At 34.6% G+C, this 21,275-nt stretch overlaps 1 protein-coding gene across 1 annotated transcript; it reads right to left on the reverse strand.

Moving 5' to 3' along the window:
• Positions 1 to 18,625: 18,625 nt before the first annotated feature.
• LOC138781984 (protocadherin alpha-3-like) lies at positions 18,626 to 20,509 on the reverse strand. The gene has a single exon (XM_069956800.1). It carries the CDS (start codon positions 20,507 to 20,509, stop codon positions 18,626 to 18,628), a length of 1,884 nt encoding a protein of 627 aa, XP_069812901.1.
• Positions 20,510 to 21,275: the final 766 nt, after the last annotated feature.

Genomic DNA, 21,275 nt, shown 5'->3' on the forward strand with positions numbered 1-21,275 from the left:
ACACCAGTCATTGCACTAAAGGAAGGTAAGGCTGCTAAATAACGTCCGTTATTTTAGACTTAAAATGAAAGACGTCATTTTTAACGGAGCTGAAAAAATGTGTGAAAATGTGTGAGCCTGTCATAGTAATTGTGTCAAAGTGAAAAGGCTGCAAAAAAGTTGCACCAGTCTTTGTGACTTTTTAAGAAGCTGCAAATGATAAATTGGGTGCAAATTTTACGCTAATTGGGTGCAAATTTTGGGGTGAATACTCAAAACAGGTAGATTAAAAATAGCATCTAAAAAGAATTTGCCTGTCAAAGGCTATGTTCACACGTCTTTTCATCCCTGTTTAAAATGAAGTCCGTCATTTTCAGTCTAAAATAACGGATGTTATTTGGCATCCTGACCTCCCCTTGGTGCACTGACGGCTGTTGGTACATTATTCTAGTTATAGTTACTAATTGAACATGGCTTAATTGAAAAGTCCATTAAAATTAATAGTAAAAACGGAGACAGAACAGTGACAAAAGGAAAATTGTGTGTGAACTACAAATAAAAAATGTCCTCTTTTTGCAAAAGACAGCCGAAAATAATGATCATGTTCATTATTTTGACGCCCGTGGAAAAAACGTCCATTATTCAATACGCTGTGTGCATTGGATGTCCGTCTTCACATTGAATTCAATGTATTGCATTGCAGTCAGTTAAATCTCGGCAAAAACGGACGCTATTGTAAATATGAAAATCGGCCGCCTTTTTAAAATTTTTGACGTTGTGTAAACATAGCCAAATACTGGTTCATAAATAAAACAAAACAAAGATTGCAGAAAAATCATTCACCTAATAATAGGTGCAAAGCTTTTGATAAATTTACCCCTAGGTCTATTTCTAAATATTTATGAATTTCCTCCCAGATTCTTTAAAATAGAAAACTTTTTTAAACATTTATCTAAGTTCTTTCCACTTGAAAGAAAAGTATAGTATGTCAAAACAGAAAATGCAGTATTTACAATGTTTGCAAATATTTACAATTATTTGTAAAAGGTTTAAAGTCAACTTTGAACTTTCCAAATTGTTCTACATTGATAATACAAATAAAATTGATATCATTATTAGGAAAGGTCATGATCTATTCTAGGTGTAATTTTTTTTGTTTAAAAAGTTCACAAATATCAATATTGATGCCAAATTATACCATAGCCCATAGCAAAACAGTGATTTTTTTAATTTGGTCTTTTTAGGACATTCTATTTATTTGCAGTTTTGGTTTATTTTTTTGCCTTTAGAAAAAAGAATGTTGTCTCTTGTCTTTACTCAAGGCTTTTAGTTTTTTCAAAGGAAGGTAAAAAGAATTGCTTTCCTCTTAATAGATTTCACAGGACCTAATATCTTATTAAGAAATTTAAAGAATACAGATCCTAAGCTAATTATATAAATTTTGCGATAAAGGAAGTAGTTCTTTGTAATATTCACAAACTTTAAAATCAAAAAAGTCCATAAAATAGGTATACAAAAACTATTTTTTGTCAGTATTAGAATTATAACCATTTTTATTAAACGAGGAGTGAACTTACAGTCGCTTTTCCACATACCTTAATATAACAAATTATTAAATAAAAAAGGCAATTTGTTTATACCTATTTTACAGTTTTTACTTTTTATTTTTAGGCTATGTTCACACAGCTTTAGTTTTTGTGAAAACTTTGGTGTATTTTGATAATTATGGCCATAATTATAAAAAAAGACTCTCAAATTTTCACCTAAAATTGTTGTCTAAAATACTGCCTAAAATTGTTGCTTCTAGAAACTACCTTTAGAATATTTTGCTGCTCCACATGATTTCTTTAGTCTATACTAGAAATACATCCCATTCTAGCTATCTATGTAGTAACCAGTGGAGTATTATTAGGTCTGATATACATGGAAACCAAGCATTTCGTCTTTGGACAAAGCATTTTCCCAGAAATATTTAGGCTCCCCCAAAATGTATAAGCTCACATATATTAAAACACACCGTTCTTTTGAAGTAAAGAACGGACGCTGATTGCAATTGCCTCAGCGTCCGTTTTTTACTGCAGGGGCGGCATTGCATTGAAGTCAATGCAATGCTGCCCGCTGTGTTCAGACATCGTTATCCTAATGCCCGATCTTTAGAACGGGCGTTAGAATAATGTGCCTGTCCATTATTTCCGGACACTGTTCACTGAACAGCGTCTGGAAACATCAGCTGTTCACAAAACGCAATGTGCAGCGCGGCTGCACATTGCATTGGAGTGAATAGCTAATTGATTTGCGGGCACAGCCGGCGGCTGTGCCCGCAAATCAATTGTGAAAAAAGAACGTGCCTGCAGCCGATACAGAGGTATCGGCTGCAGGAACGGGCTGAGTGCAGCCCAGCGGCCGGCTGTTTAACACTTTAGAGAAACTTTAGAGATACAATATAACTACTGTAACTAAAATAAATCTTGTGCCTAAAATGCCAAGTCTTCTGTTCAGTATATCATAAAAACCATTTTACCAAAAAGTCACCACCTAATAGTTTGCTAATACCTGAACTAAGTTCTCCAAAAACCCAAAGGCTAGGTTTACACTATGTAAAAATGACCTCGCCAAAAGATGACAAAGAAAAGGAAAAGATAAAGGCTATTTTTGTTTACAAGGATCTTTTATGAAGCATTTTTTATTTGGCTAGAAGGAATACATTATATAAACTTTTAAATGTTAAAAATCTATCCATTAATGTTACTTCATTGTTATATGATCAGCTTTTGCTTTTATTAGATATTGGCTGAAGAAGCCAAGTATCAGTAATTATTTATAAGAATAAATAGTTAAAATTTTGCGAATTTGATAAAAGAAACAAATTGCCTCCTCTTAACACATTCCATAGGTCCTGAAACTTGGGATTAGACCAAATTAGATCAACTAAATAAACTGATCCTCTGTAATGTTAAAATAGTTAACATAATGTTAATAGGTTACATTCTCAAATTAAAAAAAAAAAAAAAAAAATGGACCTTTCTTTTCTTTTTATCTAACAATTTGTTACTTGTTTCACATATTTTCTTATACAGTTTGTACACTTACTTAATGTAACACAATATTAAATGAAAAGGGCAAATTTGTTACCAATTTTCTGTGCTGGAGGATAATTTACAAAGTACATTAGTATCGATAGTATGTAAAAGGATAATAAGTTACTAATAAGAGATGAGCGAACCTTGAGCATGCTTGAGTCCATCCGAACCCGAACCGCATTTGATTAGCGGTGGCAGCTGAAGTTGGATAAAGCCCTAATGCTATGTGGAAAACATGGATATAGTCATTGGCTGTATGCATGTTTTCCAGACAACCTTATAGCTTTATCCAACTTCAGCAGCCCCTGCTAATCAAATGCCGATCGTTCGGGTTCAGATGGACTTGAACCCGAACCTGGTTCACTCATCTCTATTACTAATATAAGTTACTATAGAAATGGCTTTACAAGGTGTTATTTTAACAGAATTTAAAAAAATATATATTACTCTAATGCTTTAAACTGCTGCTGTTGCTGCTCCTGAGATGCCAAAATGAAGGGTGAGAGCTTTTGTGAACTACCTTTTAACCCACTGGAATGCCTAGCCCAAAATGACCCAAATGACCATGACAATTTTCATTTTTGCATTTTCATTTTTTCCGCCTCCCCTTCTAAGAGCTGTAGCACTTTCATTTTTTCTATCTGCAGGGCCTTGTAAGGGCTTCTGTTTTTCAATATTGTACCTTTTGGGGGTTCCTGTGTCTAATATGTACTATATGGTAAAAGCAACATGATACCATTGTTCTATAGGTCAGCCCGAACACAACAATATGCAGATTTATGCAGATTCTGTAATGTTTATTTATTTTATTTTTTTATTAATTCTTTTTTTTTGCAATTAAGTATTAATAAAATGGCCCTATTGTGACTCTTATAATGGTTTTATTTATTTTTTTTACCTATGGGGCATTATGGGAAGTCACTTTTTGCACCATGATCTCTAGTTTTCATTAATACTATATTTCTATAGATGTTTTGATCACCTTCGGACAATTATGCATGCTACCGTATATAATGCACGGAGGAAGTTAAGAAACCTCCAGCGATCCAACATGGCGATCAGGACCCCCGCAGTCACACTGCGGGGGTCCCAATTGGTAAGTGACAGGAGCTAATTGCTGCGTTTAAGGCATTAGTGACAGGCTGCAGTGCGATCGGTGCAGCCGGTCATTAACGGTAAGGGACTCTCTGGAGCGCCCTTCATAGTACATCAGGAACTCAGGACGTATGGGTACACCTAGGATCATCTGGTGACAGGCGGCCAAGGTGTACCCGTACGTCCTAGGTTGTCTAGGGGTTAAACACAAAGCACTTATTGTTTTATACTTATACCTTGGCCATCTTTGTCGGCTACTTGCTATGTTTTTTTCTATCTTAAATTAATAAAAATACATTAATAATAAAATAGGAAGGGTGAGGTGGACATAACATTGTCACACTGATAACTGATATTTACAGAAAAGACAGCTGCCCAAAGCTTTATGGGTGGAGAGAGATGATATGAAAGCTTTTATTTACCTTTAGATGTGAATAATTTTAAACAGGCTAACTGGGTCAGTTTACAGGTACATAGCTCTGAATATGCCAGGATGTCTACCTCTGTATCAGAATTTATGCAATTTTAGCTGTTACTAGAGACAGACATTCCCTAACAACAGGCACTGGACAGCAGAAGGCAGGGAGAAACCTAGTGGTCAATACTGACGATGATGAAAGGAAGTTGTTTGAAATTACCCTGACAATTTTAGCAAGTTTATTATTAATAGAGATGTGAGGATAATGTTTAAAACAAGAAATGATATTTAGTAATGATTTGCCATTTAAAATTTTACTGCATTGTGATTCACAGTCTTGGCCCCTGAATTTGAAAAGCTACTATATTGCTAGCTTAATTGGGGTTATCCGAAAATAGAACATTAATGCAAATCCAAAAAATAGGGAACAACCAGCTGATTTGTTGGGCTCCAACCATTGGGAGAATAAAGGCCATGACCATTTGGCCTTTGATCTCGTTGTAAGTGAAGATCCTATTGGTTAAACAACAATCAGTTATCCTCTTTGCTATAAATTAAGTAAAGCGTAATGACTTTAATTATGACATGAAGCGATTGAACTAAAAACAAAAAGCCAAAAAAAAACTACACAAACTCAGTGATCCAAGCTTTTCCTTTTGTCTAACATTATTTTGTTTGTTTTTTTAACACAATTTTAGATAAAAAAAACAAGAACTTCAAAAAAACTTTTAAAAAAAGTAATTTCTTCTATTTGACTTACCTGATAGGTTGAGTTTAATATGGCCCCTTGTGGATTGACTTGCTCTTCATTCCCCGGTGACTGAGAATTATTTGGAGTGAAGACTATTAAGTCACTTTTAGGTCGAAATGAATTGGAGCTTATTCTATACTGAGTGTGTTGGGAATACATCCAGCTCCCTCCAGTGTTGGAGCAGACTTTGTAACTTTCCTTCAGTTCATTGACCTCATCTCTATATTTTTGCCATCGTAAAACAGTAAACACTATTAGAGTAATAAGAAATATACTGGCTATGATGCAGATGGCCACAACCAAGTAAACATTTGCATCAGAAAACTCATCACCGCTCCGCTTTGTCTCTTGATTATCAAACTTTAATTCTTCTCCAGACTCCACCACAGATATGACAATTTGTGTCTCTGCTGTCATGGCTGGTTCTCCATGATCCTGAGCTACTACATGTAATCTATACTCATCATTATCTGACTCTGTAAATGACCGTTTTAATGTAACTTCTCCAGTTTGATGTGCAATGATAAATAGTGATCTTCCCGATCCTCCAAGGTCCTTTAACTTATAAAACGTCAACGCATTGTATCCAGAATCTGGATCTACGGCCTTTACTTTAGTTATCAGGTGTCCGGGTTCTGCTGACTTTGAAGCTTTAATTGTTATAGCGGAATGAAGTGAGGTGAATGTAGGAGCATTGTCATTAATATCCTCAATAAATATGTTTAGAGTCAGGTTAGAGCTGAGGGCTTGTAGTCCAGCATCAGTGGCCTTTATATGACACTGGAAATATGCAATCTGTTCATGGTCAAATGATACCAAAGCAAAGACCTTCCCATTCTCTGGATTAATGGAAATATAAGAAGAAATCGGCACCCCATCAATTGTCCGTTCCTGAATGGAATAAGTAATGAAAGAATTCTGCCCAATATCTGGGTCAGAGGCTGATGCTGTATATATATGAGACCCTGGTGGGTTGTTCTCCCGAATGAATATTGTGTCTACTGACTGGCTAAATTTTGGAGCATTGTCATTGACGTCACTTATATCAATCTTCAGAGTTTTTGAGGTAGAAAGAGATGGAGAACCTTCATCTCTCGCAGTAATTGTAACTTCATATTCATCTTTTACCTCTCGATCCAAAGGTCCATTCACAGTCAGAGAAAAATCACTCATGAAAGCTGGATTTACTTTAAATGGTGAAGGCTCAGAAATGTAACAATGGACTTTCCCATTTGACCCAGAATCTTTATCATGGACACTGATGATGGCGACTGTTGTCCCCTGAGGTGAGTTTTCGGGAACAGGAACAGATAATGATGTTACCGTCATCTCCGGAGGGTTGTCATTAAAATCTATAACATTTACAAGAACTTTACAATGTCCAACATGCTGCAGGTCTCCATTATCAACAGCTTCAACCTGAATTTCATACATATTTACTGTTTCAAAATCCAAGTTGCCTTTTAATCGTAATTCTCCTGTATTTTTATCCAAGCTAAATGCTTCCTTTGCCTCCCTAGACACCATTTTACTATATCTGTACATTATTTCCCCATTTCTTCCTTCATCCAGATCTGTGGCATTCAGCTTGAACACTAATGTTCCTTCTACAGCATTTTCAGTAACACTGCATTGGTAAAATGGTTGATCAAACACAGGAGCATTGTCATTAAAATCCTCCACCTTAACAATAATCTGTGTTGTGCCACTTAGCCTTGGTTTGCCTCCATCATAAGCCATAAGGGTCAGATTGTGAACAGACTGCTTCTCTCTGTCTAGATTCTTTTTCAGCACAAGCTCCAATGACTTGATTCGATTTATATATTTCTGGAAATCCAATGCAAAATAATCACTTGCACTGAGCTCATAGTTTGTTATAGAATTTGTTCCCAGGTCTGGATCAGTAGCAACATTTAATGGAAAACGTGATCCTGCATGTTTCATTTCTGATATTTCATAATTATTGACACTGGATGGAAATACTGGACTATTGTCATTAATATCTTCTATCTCTACATCTACACGATACATCTGCACAGGCTTATCTACAATAACCTGCAGAGGAATAATACAGAAGGGTGTATTGGGACACATCACTTCTCTGTCTATTGTCTCCTTCACAAACAAGATTCCATTCTGCAGATTCACCTGGAAATATTCCTTCTCATCTCTAGAGACAATATGTAACATTCTGGAATTAATCTCACCTATATCCAGTCCAAGATCCTGAGCAATTCTCCCAACAAAGGTGCCATGCTTGGATTCCTCCGGGATGATATAATGCAGCTGACTCACGACCACATCCCAGGATATTTGTAACAAAAAGAAATGGACCAGTCTGTTCCCTGCTTGATAATCCCGTCTCTGGTTGAACATTTCTTAAAATCAGAGAAGGTAAAGGCGATGATTTCTTTAGAAATAAAGGCACTATTGCAGAATGAAGAACGACGATATGGGAAAAAAAAAAATCTAGCATGGCCAGAATCCCTATGGCAAGATTTACATTACAGCACAGGGAATCTCATTTCCTCCTTCCTTCCTGCTATTAGTAGGTGTATGGTGCCATCTACTGCTCAATTTTTAGGTTACATAGAGTCTATTTATGTGACATTTTTTGGTGTTTATGCTTTTATTCATTCACTTTATTATAATTTTAAATGCAAAATTTAGTCTGAGGACGTTTATTGAAAAATATTTTACAATTTGTTATGATTTCTTATCATTTCTTTTACCGAGTACCTTAGAATTAACATTTGATTATGACCCCTAATTATTTGTTTTTATTAATGTATTATTCATTATATATTGTACATAATACTAATTTTCTTTTGTTTACCTTGTGTATAATATTATTAGGAAGTACTGAAACAGCACACCCAATGCAGTATAACAAAGAATCAAATTTATTAAAGTACAGAACAAACAATAAAAACATTAAAAACAGATACATTTAGTGCATGCCATGATAAGTAACACTAAAGTTCTATGTCCACTAAACCGCAGCCAGTAGACTGCCCAACTCCCACAGTAAAGGAGAAGAAAAGGATAATCAATTACTGTATGTAGAGGCAAAGTGCAGACAGTGCAGAATAAGGTTCATAAATGCATAATGAACTGCCACCTTCCCCTATAAACAGACAGGCTGAGGTACAAACAAATGCCAGCCCCACTCCAGAGGGGACTAAAAATATATACAACCTGTACCGCAGCCAATGCCGAGTGGACAAGAGAGAGGAATGCCCTTAGGTTTTACAAGATGCTGTGCAAGACATTTTATTATTATTATTATTGTTATTATTATTATTATTATTATTATTATTATTATTATTATTAATAATAATAATAATAATTATTATTATTATTATTATTATTATTATTATTATTATTTATTTATTTATAAAGCACCCTTAATTCCAGAGCACTATACAAGCGATTAGGGTAACAAACAGGAACATTCCAAGATCAAAAACATATTACATATAAAGGCAAATAGCAGACTGGTACATGGGAGAAGAGGACCCTATCCGCGAGTGCTTACACATTTTACAGTTGATGTACTGTACAATCAAGTGCTACACTCGACCGAGCATACTTGCTGAACACTACCCAATAACAATTGCACCTTTGGGAGTCTCTACCGTAAATTCAATATTTCAAAATATATTGTAGGTATCCTAAAGAAAACAATCGATTACCACACATACTTTAAGCTTCATGATATATTACTTTTAAAAATCAAGCCATAGTTTATGCCACTAGCCAAACTGTTATACATGTTGCATTGCCCCTGTCCTTGGAATGTAACTGTGATTTAGTTCTCCTAACATTTTCTTTTAATTGAGGGAATGAGGAGGAAGTGAGTGCTGATCTGACAGGTCGGCGATCTCTTCCTCCTATAGATCGGGCCGTGTAATAGGGGGTTGACACACCTTCAAAAATGGCAATAAGATGAGTCACTCACATCTATAAACCAGTATAACATGGTGTTCATTTCTTGCTTATGTCATATATATTTTCAAAGTGCTATTTCATACAACTGCCATACCTTATGCAAACACTTATTCTGTGCACAATTTTAATTGGTACAATAACTCTTTCTCTTCATTTTTAGTTATCATTTTCTTTTTGGATGGCTGTTACTTTAACACCTAAAGATGGCCACAAATAAAGATGATGATCATTATTTGCGGCCATCATTAGAAAAAAACTGCAGTTTTTTTTAGTCAAAATGAAGGTAGCTTAAAAAAAAACCCATAATGTTCATGTAATAAACTGCAACCAAACACAATGTATAGAACTATGGTGAGCAGCAAAACAATTCTTACCTATATACTTTATTCTTGTAATTACATTTTCAATAAATGACGTTTTAAAGAATATTGTGCATTAATTTCCTCCTATGGGTGGCAGCTACAGTTTATTCAACTCTTTGGATGTGGCACAGAACATGGTCTAGTCTAAATCCGAAAAATAAAGCTCTAACCCACAATAGGTTATAGCAAAAAATGAATCAAATGAACACAGGGCCTCTAATAATATAAAAAAATTATGCAAATAAATATCAAAACACACATTTATATTAAATAACAGTTAGAGTGAAAGCAATGCTTGAAGAATGCCGATTTCTTTCAGTGCTTTGTATAAATAACATGGGAATTTGAAAAGAATATTCCAAAAATTTAAATATTTATCAAACATAAAAATGCCATAATAACAGAAAACTGTTTATTATTATTATATAATACAATTAATGTATAAAGTTTGTAATTGTTCAGTAGTTAAACATTACAAAAAATTAAAATCACTAACCTGATACCCTTGTAGAACGCCATGCTCCTCGTTGCTAACTGATTGAGCACTATTTGGAGTAAGAACTATTAAGTCATTCTTTCCTTGCATTGAGTTAGCACATACTCTGTATTGGGTTTGTTGAGAATACATCCAGCTACCTCCAGTGTTGGAGCAGATCTTATAATTTTCCTTCAGGTCATTGACTTCATCTCTATATTTTTGCCATCTTACGACTGAGAAGGCAATTATAGTAATCAGAAATATACTTGAGATAACACAAATGGCTACAACCAAATAAATATTTGCGTCAGAAAACTCCTCAGAATCCTTTTTGTAATCCTGGTTATCAAACTTTATCTCTTCTCCAGATTCCACCAAGGAAACATAAACTTGTATTAGTGCCGTCATGACCGGTTCTCCATGATCCTGAGCCACTACCACTAATCTGTACTCATCATTATCTGACTCCATAATTTGACGCTTTAAACGAATTTCGCCAGTTTGCTGAGAAATAACAAATGGTCCTTTTCCAGTCAAATCCTTAAAATGATAAGACATCAATGCATTGTATCCAGAATCCAAGTCTGTTGCACTCACTTTAGTTACAAGTTGTCCCGGTTGGGCCGACTTTGGAGTTTTTATTGTCAGAGTTGAATAAAAGGGAGAAAATGTGGGAGCATTATCATTGATGTCATTAATAAAGATATTTAGAGTCAGATTAGAGCTCAGTGGAGGTAGGCCGGCATCTGTAGCTTTTATATAACATTGGAAAAATGTCATCTGTTCGTGGTCAAAGGAAACTAAAGCAAATACCTTCCCGTTCTCTGGATTAATGGACATATAGGAAGATATAGGGATTCCATCAATAGAACTATCAATGATTGAGTATGTAATAAACGAATTCTGGCCAATGTCTGGGTCAGAAGCCGAGGCTGTGTAGATATGGGAACCTGGTGGGTTGTTTTCCTTGATAAAAATTGCATCAACTGACTGCAAAAACTGAGGAGCATTGTCATTGACATCACTTATAGCAATTTTTAAAGCTTTTGATACAGTCAGTGATGGAAAACCTTCATCTTTTGCAGTTATGACAACATCATATTTATCCTTTATCTCCCGATTAAGTGGTCCATTGACAGTCAAAGAAAAATCTCCCATAAATGCTGGGTTGATATTAAAAGGTAAAGAATTATCAGAGATATAGCAGCTTACTTTCCCATTTGGCCCTGAATCTCTATCATGGACACTGATGATGGCGACTGTTGTTCCCTTTGGTGAATTCTCCGGAACAGGAACTGATAATGATGTCACCGTCATCTCAGGAGGGTTGTCATTAACATCTACAACCGTCACTAGAACTTTACAATGTCCAACCATTGGGTGATCTCCATTGTCAATAGCATCAATATGAATTTCATATATATTAGTTGTCTCAAAATCAATTTCACCTTTAACTCTAATTTCTCCAGTGTGTTTATCTAGACTAAAAATTCTGCTCACTTCCTCCTTTATTGTGTTGCTAAATTTATATGATATTTCCCCATTTCTTCCAAGATCCAAATCTGTAGCATTTAACTTAAACACCAAAGTCCCTTTAAGAGCGTTTTCAGTCACACTGCATTGGTAAAATGGTTGATCAAAAGATGGAGTATTATCATTCACATCTTCCACAGTGATGACAATATAGGTAATACCACTTAGCCTTGGTTTGCCTCCATCATAAGCTGTAAGTGTCAGATTGTGAACAGACTGCTTCTCTCTGTCTAAGGATTTCTTCAGCACAAGCTCTAATGATCGAATTTGATTCATATATTTCTGGAAATCCAAAGCAAAAGAATCACTTGCACTGAGCTCATAGTTTATAACAGAATTTGTCCCAAGATCTGGATCCTCAGCCACCTTTAGTGGGAAACGAGATCCTGCAGGTCTGAGCTCTGATATTGTTATATTAGTCACACTGGAGGAAAATACTGGTCTATTGTCATTTATATCTTCTATCTCTACATCTACACGATACATCTGCACAGGCTTATCTACAATAACCTGCAGAGGGATAATACAGAAGGGTGTATTGGGACACAGCACTTCTCTATCTATTGTTTCCTTCACAAACAAGATTCCATTCTGCAGATTCACCTGGAAATATTCCTTCTCATCTCTAGAAACAATATGTAACATTCTAGAATTAATCTCACCTATATCCAGTCCAAGATCCTGAGCAATTCTCCCGATAAAGGTGCCATGCTTGGATTCCTCTGGGATGATGTAATGCAGCTGACTCAGGACCACATCCCAATACATTAGAAGGAATAAAAAATGGACCAGACGACTCTTGAGGTGATAATCCTTGTTTTGTTTAAGCATTTCTTTAAATAGCAAAGGATGGATTCCTCCAATAAATAAGGCACTTACTCAGACTAAAAATGGAAATATTCTAACATGGCCGAAATTCCTGCTGCAAGATGTTCCGTCAAAGGTAATTATAGGAAAATATATAACTGGTATGCTATATGTTGGTATGTAATGCCATCTAGTGCCTGCTAGTAATATTGCAGCTTGTTATATTTTAAATTTTCTTTCTTATTTTTATAAGCAGACATGTATTATATTATACTTTAAATTCTCTACGTGTTCTCCACATTTTTGCCTTTTCAGACATAAGCATTGAAGATATAAGGTAACTTTACTACATATGATATGTAGTTCAAGATATGATGATTAAAGATCAGTTAAAGACCTTTTGCTTTAGGTGTTTTGTAATATTAGATCTAAACTTTCAAGAAACTACATACAGTACACATATATATTCTATTAGTAAGAGACAATCATAGCAAATATCACTGTAGGATCAAACCCAAGTGGTCGTTTTTGGAGTTAACATGCATATGTAATCTAAAGATGATCTTGAATAATATTTATATAGGTTTAGGTTTGTTGAAATGCGCCATATTTTATACACATTGTATCACCAAACATGATGAGCCCATTATGATTAGCAAGCCGTGTAATATCCAGCTAAATACAAGCTAAGTACAAAGAAAAAAAAAGTTATTCTAAATATATATTGAGTCCAATGTAATTTATTTGGTAGTCTGAAAATTAAAATACAGTTTTTGGCACCATAGTTTTAAAAGCAAGGTTGGAGAGGCTACAAAGGTGAATAAGAGAAGAAAATGGAGGTCTAAGCTAAACAATAAATTACCGTTTAAAAATAATTCTTAAGTTCTGTTCTTTATTTGTAACTACTGTTTTAGTACCAGTATTTAATATATTATAGCACCAATTTTACATTATATAAATAGTATAAATAAACAAGAGATGTCATATCATTAACAGGAGCACAGTCATCAAAGGTAAAGAAGAAATATTTTTACTAAATTATTAGTTTAGCTATGGATTGTCTTAAAAGTGGCAGTGATAAAACCAATGAAAACATCCCCAAAAACATATAAATATGCCATCAAAATTAAATTTAAACTGCAAGAGTCTAGAAATTTAAGCCAAAAAAATACATAGATGTAACATATCAGATCCACAACATACTGATACATATATCAGTCACTGGTCATCAGAGAGCAGACACACAGCACCCCCCAATCAGTTGTTTGTTGCCCGCACCACACAGAGACTGGGGTTAGAAGCAATTTCCATTCACTGTGTAGCAGAGGTGAGCTCAGCTCCTGTTCAAGTGAATTGGAGCTGTGTTGCAGTTACAGGTCACTATTGCTTGGCTTTGGACAGAAAACCCCTTTAACAGTGCCTCATGCTGTTTGAATATCTAGAACATCAGTAGACAGTCTAGTCTTCCCCCTTCAAGTAGGTCGATTAGTTTTATGCAATAAATGTGCTTAGAAAATAGTTAAGCTATGCCATTTTATGTCAAAGTCATGCCCACTTTTTAGTAAGCCGCATGCATTGAGCGTGGCGCAAAATGTCTATTAAAAAAAAACAAAAAAATATTGAAAAAGTGATGCAAATCATATAAGCCTGAGGTGACAGGAGATGAGGGGCTATAAAATGTAGAGGGGCTATAAAATGAAGAAGGCTAAGCCTGAGATCACCATTGTTTTGTTTTGTTTTGTTTTTTAATTTAAATCTTTTTTCCTAATAAAGTGTAACTCTTTACTCTCTTTTTTAAATTTAATACAATGTAACTTATATATTTAAAAATAATGCCAATTTGACAGTTTAATGTTGTTTATAAACAAAAAAAATTTCATGAGATGATTAAAATTTATAACTATAAGAATTTTTAGTACAGTGATTTTCTCATGATCTTTTAATTTGTAAGTTTACAATCATGGAAAAGGGGTATTCTTTAAATGTAGAAGAAAGAAGCATTTGATAACATAACTGATGGGGATTCTTTATAATTAAAGCAGTAATTTTATATGTGCTATATTTTTTTAGAAACTGGACATGAATTCAAGGATGTCGTCTGACTGCCTTAAGTGTAGCTGAGCACTATTATTTCCAGTAATATGGGGCTTTTAGTGCAGTAGGTTTATAGGTTAGATTAAGTTTATTAACTATGTAACGACATTAGACAACATATTTTAGTAACCATAAAACATGGCATTGGACAAAAGGTTTACACCCATCACCTAAAACTAAGTATTAAATTGGAAAAAGAACTTTTATTTGGCCCAGTGGCTGTCTGGTCACTAACCATGTGTTAAAGCATTGTGGCAATAATATACTATTCAATAAAGATATTAAGTTAAGTTGAAAAAACTTAACATTGAAAATTAACATTGACATTTTTTCATTTTGAAACTATAAAAGTTTTATTAAAAATAAAGAAAATAGCATAAAGGGTGGACATATGTACTAATAACAGTTTAGAAATTAAAAAAAATTAAATGTATACTTACAATTCCAACTTTTTTATAAGAAGCCTATTAGATAACTAAAATGTTTAGAAAATTAACAAAACTAATCAATGGATTATTGTGAGGTTTTAGTTAAAGGAAGACAATAAAAAAGAACAACTAATTAATGTTCTTACTTTATCATTTATACTGCATCATTTATAATATTACAGGTACCAGGTTAGAGAAAAATAGTTTTTTAGATAATAATAATAATAATAATAATAATAATAATAATAATAATACACATAATAATAATTTGGTGTGAAATTAAAACATTTCTAAATAAATTTATAGGCATAACAGATTTATAGACCATATTTGGCCCACTAGATATTAGAAAAAATATAGTAAATCCAATATTATAGACTGTATTATTAGGTAGATACAAGAGACCTCTTAAAGTTTGAATATTTGAGAATAAAAAATATGGAATTTATTAAAACACAAAATAAAACACCCAATCTGGATTTACTTATACAAACAATAATATACTTTATTTGCTAAAAATGGGGGAAATGGATATGTACAACAAAGGCACTCTCATGACTATTTAAAAGTATTTGTATACATTTACAAAAAGAATATTTTTTATTTAGTCCATCCATTGTCTTTGTTTTGTTTATCTTTATAAGGTTGTTTCAACCTCAACATCATTTCAACAATTCTCTTTCCTAAAGTTTCAACCTACAGTTAAACAAGCAAACATGGCTATATTTGTTCTGGCATGCTGTGTTTTCTAAGTGCTTAAGTTATAAATGTACCTTTACTTATTCTTTACAAAATTTTACCATCAGGTTTTAAAATTTTCAAAAATTTAGTTAATTTGGACAATACATTTTATATTCTGCTTTTGAGGCACAGTAATGGACACAAGGTGTACTCCCATTAATTGAAACCTAAGAATTGGTCATTAGGTTTAATATTAGAAATTAAGACAAAATTCTGATTTTAAATAGTTCTAATAATACCTTGGAGCAATAAAATTTGTGTTCTCATGGAAAAATTTTACTAAACCATGCATGTTTTTAAAGTCTTAAAAGGCTCAAACAGGCAGGGGTTTAAATAGATGATTCAGCATACACACTGTCATTTCTTTCACATTCTATGAAATTGACTGGGTTCCATCCAATGCACATTTTGACATAGTGCTACTGTAAGTTTCAAGAACTTCTTGTGGCATAGCAGTTGACATAGTTTGTTCCCACCAATGAAACCAAAGAGCCCTGAGGGATTCTTGTTTCTTCAGGCCCAAGCATTATCTCGCCTTTAGGATTTTGTTTTGCCTTTTTTTATATTGATAACATACATACAAACTTTAAACCTTTCATAATAATGCACGTTCTGATGGTCTATTTCAAAATAGATGTCCGAAAATAATTGACATGATCATTATTTAGACATTCACTCAGACAACGTCCGTCATTTTATACACTGCACATTGGACGTCCGTCATTCCATTGACCTCAATGCATTGTATTGAAGTCAATTACATTGTGGCAATAACAGACTTCTTTTTAACGTTGTGTGTACATAGGCTTAGGCACAGCCTTAGAAATGGGCGGCCAAACAACAAAATTAAGGATGTCATTTTAATCCCAAAATTTTTAATGGAGGGCAAAAATCTTGTGTGAACATAGTTTTACTAAGACTATATATTTACTATACTATATTTTATGTATTTACTATACACTGTTTCCATATTGTGGCTCTGCAAGCTAAATCTGTAATTCTGTAAATCTGTTATCAGATCTCCAAGATGTAGACTGGTAAGTACAGCGTAACGTCTATGGTGTTTGCATATACAGAGGAGGAAATCCTGTCTTTGTGCACATCCTTAAAAGAAGCAGCAACTTGGAATCCATGATAAAGCTATAATTAAGAGGTTAAACAGTCCTGGGGTAGGAACACTTACAGAGCTGTCTCTCTCTCTCTGCCTGTGTACTCAGGTAGAGAGAGACACACATTTCCCTCCTCCCTCTATTAGGATGCCTCTAACTTGATCGATGAGCTAGCTACAGGACAGTATTGAAAGAGAGTTTAACCGGGGGTTGAGGGGATGCTTAAAACACAAGAAGGAATTATTTATGTCTAATAAGATATATCACAAAGTTTCTTGTATTTGATTTGACCATAGTACAAGACTATTGACCTATGCACAGCTTGTTAAAAACAAGTTAAGTTTCTTGATAGAAAAATCATTTTATTGACCATATAACAGCAGTGTCTGTTATATATGGCGGTGAAATGCAAATGTGGTATCAGTATTTAAAAAGGGTCAAATATTGAGCTAGAGAACTTTTGGTCAGAAACATTAACCATTCCAGATAAAATGTTTTAAGGTTTTCTAAAAGAAACAATTCTAGAGTATCTCATCAAATACAAAACTCATTGCCCGTCAAGTTTATCATGCCTATCAAGTTTCTGATCAGTTTCTACAATTATTACAGGAAAACTTAACTTGTCTCAAATCCACCGGAAAGAGACAAGTTAACCTGGAAGTGCTTTATTCAGCTCTTGCTGGTGGATCTTTTCAATTCAATGAAACCGCCAGAAAGACCGAAGTAAGCCGGAAACTGCTGTTCAGACCCACACAATCTCTTACTTGTCCACTATCCTGTAGTTAGGGGACAAGTTAATTTTGCCTAAACAATCTCTTTAAGTTGCAGTGGAAAATAGATACCTTGCCAGCCCACATATTGTAACTCTTATTAAAAATAATTTCATGCTGCCACGGCTACAGGTAACATAATAAAGGTGTATACTTATATGTCCCACTCTACTACCACAGTGAATTTCCAAGATGCCTGGTGTCTTGCACTGTCCTCTTCAAAACTTCCACTGAAGTGCAAGGTGCAGACAGGAAGTGATCGCTTAGCATAGATAGAATACAGATCTATTCTTTCTATGTGATTGGTCATTTCCTGTCTACATACTCCATTAGTGAAAGTTTTGAAGAAGAGGATAGAGGACACCGGGCGATCTGGAAATTAATGGGACAGATGCACCTCTGTTATGTTCCCCGTAGCCCCAACAGCATGACAAATTATCAGTTTTCACAGGACAACCCCTTTAAGTTATATTTTGATGGAGCATAATTATGCTTATTCTAGAAACCTTTAAACTGTAGTATATGGAATTAATGTAAACTTTTTCATGTTCCCTTACCTGGTATGAAGAATTACACGAGTCCTTGTTGTGCAGCAATTTCATCACTGACAGCTGCTTGGGAACTGTTTGGTGTGAAAACTATTAAGTCATTCTTTCCTTGCATTGAGTTAGCACATACTCTGTATTGGGTTTGTTGAGAATACATCCAGCTACCTCCAGTGTTGGAGCAGATCTTATAATTTTCCTTTAGGTCATTGACCTCATCTCTATATTTTTGCCATCTTAAGACTGAGAAGGCAATTATAGTAATCAGAAATATACTTGAGATAACACAAATGGCTACAACCAAATAAATATTTGCGTCAGAAAACTCCTCAGAATCCTTTTTGTAATCCTGATTATCAAACTTTATCTCTTCTCCAGATTCCACCAAGGAAACATAAACTTGTATTAGTGCCGTCATGACCGGTTCTCCATGATCCTGAGCCACTACCACTAATCTGTACTCATCATTATCTGACTCCATAATTTAACGCTTTAAACGAATTTCCCCAGTTTGCTGAGAAATAACAAATGGTCCTTTTCCAGTCAAATCCTTAAAATGATAAGACATCAATGCATTGTATCCAGAATCCAAGTCTGTTGCACTCACTTTAGTTACAAGTTGTCCCGGCTGAGCCGACTTTGGAGTTTTTATTGTCAGTGTTGAATAAAATGGAGAAAACGTGGGGGCATTATCATTGATGTCATTGATAAAGATATTTAGGGTCAAATTGGAGCTCAGTGGAGGTAAGCCGACATCTATGGCTTTTATATAACACTGGAAAAATGTCACCTGTTCATGGTCAAAGGAAACTAAAGCAAATACCTTCCCGTTCTCTGGATTAATAGACATATAAGAAGATATAGGGATTCCTTCAACAGAACTATCAATGATTGAGTATGTAATGAATGAATTCTGGCCAATGTTTTGGTCAAAAACTGAGGCTGTGTAGATATGGGAACCCGGTGGGTTGTTTTCCTTAATAAAAATTGTATCAATTGACTGCAAAAACTGAGGAGCATTGTCATTTACATCACTTATATCAATATGTAGATTTTTTGAAACAGACAATGAAGGAAAACCTTCATCTTTTGCAGTTATGACAACATTATATTGATCCAGGATCTCCCGATCCAGTGGTCCATTGAGAGTCAAAGAAAAATCTCCCATAAATGCTGGGTTGATATTAAAAGGTAAAGAATTATCTGAGATATAGCAGCTTACTTTCCCATTTGCCCCAGAATCTCTATCATGGACACTGATGATGGCGACTGTTGTTCCCTTTGGTGAATTCTCCGGAACAGGAACTGATAATGATGTCACCGTCATCTCAGGAGGGTTGTCATTGACATCTACAACCGTCACTAGAACTTTACAATGTCCAACCATTGGGTGATCTCCATTGTCAATAGCATCAATGCGAATTTCATACAGTTTTATTTTTTCAAAATCAATTTCCCCTTTTATTCTAATTTCTCCAGTGTGCTTATCCAGACTGAAAACTCTGCTTACTTTCTCCATTTCCATGTTGCTAAATTTATATGAAATTTCCCCATTTCTTCCAAGATCTAAATCTGTTGAATTTAACTTAAACACCAAAGTCCCTTTCATAGCATTTTCAGTCACACTGCATTGGTAAAATGGTTGATCAAAAACAGGAGCATTGTCATTCACATCTTCCACTGTGATAACAATATAAGATATGCCACTCAGCCTTGGTTTGCCTCCATCATATGCTGTCAGTGTAAGATTATGAACAGACTGCTTCTCTCTATCCAGAGCTTTCTTCAATACAAGTTCTAATGATCTGATTTCATTCATATATTTCTGGAAATCCAAAGCAAAATAATCACTTGCACTGAGCTCATAGTTTATAATAGAATTTGTTCCTAGATCTGGATCAGCAGCTCCCAATAATGAAAAACGAGATCCTGCAGGTCTGAGCTCTGATATTGTTATATTAGTCAAACTGGATGGAAATACTGGACTATTATCATTTATATCTTCTATCTCTACATCTACACGATACATCTGCACAGGCTTATCTACAATAACCTGCAGAGGAATAATACAGAAGGGTGTATCTGGACACAGCACTTCTCTATCTATTGTCTCCTTCACAAACAAGATTCCATTCTGCAGATTCACCTGGAAATATTCCTTCTCATCTCTAGAGACAATATGTAACATTCTGGAATTAATCTCACCTATATCCAGTCCAAGATCCTGAGCAATTCTCCCAACAAAGGTGCCATGCTTGGATTCCTCTGGGATGATATAATGTAGCTGACTCAGGACCGCATCCCAGGACAATTGTAGCAATAAAATATAGATGATAGTTGTTTGATGGTGTTGATTTTGATTGAGCATTTCTCAATCTCTCTGATGTTGATAATAAAATTTCCAATGAATAAGGCACTGTAACCGGATGATGATCCAAAACACAGGGAAAAAAATTTACGATGGCCAAAATGTCTGCAGCAAGACGTTCACATGATAGCAATGGAGAATTTTTTTTTTTTTCAACTTGATAGCATACCTTGGTGTATAGTGTCATCTAGTTTCTTATTTCAATACTGCAACATTATTGACTGAAAATGTAAGTTAAGCTTTGTTATTTTATCTCTTTTTAAATATTATCGATTTTACAGATTTCATATAACTCAATGTAGTTAATACTGCATTGTATTAACATAAGTAACATTTATTAACATTGCATTTTTAATTATACTTATGATTAGTAGTATTAGTACCCATCTGAAGGAATACCTATAATAAGTGGTGATATCCTTTAAGTTATGATAAAAATCCATGGTTTTAAAACGGCCCATTTGGGGTGTGCCTGGAAATCAATTAAGCATTGATTTCCAAACACACCACGGATGAACAGACTACAAAGATGAATAACGGCCCCTGTTCATGGAACAGCGGCCATTATTAATTGACATTTTTTTTTTTTTTGCACAGCCGCACTGAACAATGGACATTGTCGGTCTGGCTTGGACGTGATAGGGGGGGGGGGGCAATGCAATGACACCCAGGCTGCAAATAATAGCTACTGTTTTCATTGAAGACAGCAGCCGTTCTTTAAAAAAAAAAAATACAGTGTGAACAAGGCCTTAGGATGTGTACTATT

Source organism: Dendropsophus ebraccatus, chromosome 1, assembly GCF_027789765.1.
Source record: "Dendropsophus ebraccatus isolate aDenEbr1 chromosome 1, aDenEbr1.pat, whole genome shotgun sequence".
Taxonomy (NCBI): domain Eukaryota; kingdom Metazoa; phylum Chordata; class Amphibia; order Anura; family Hylidae; genus Dendropsophus; species Dendropsophus ebraccatus.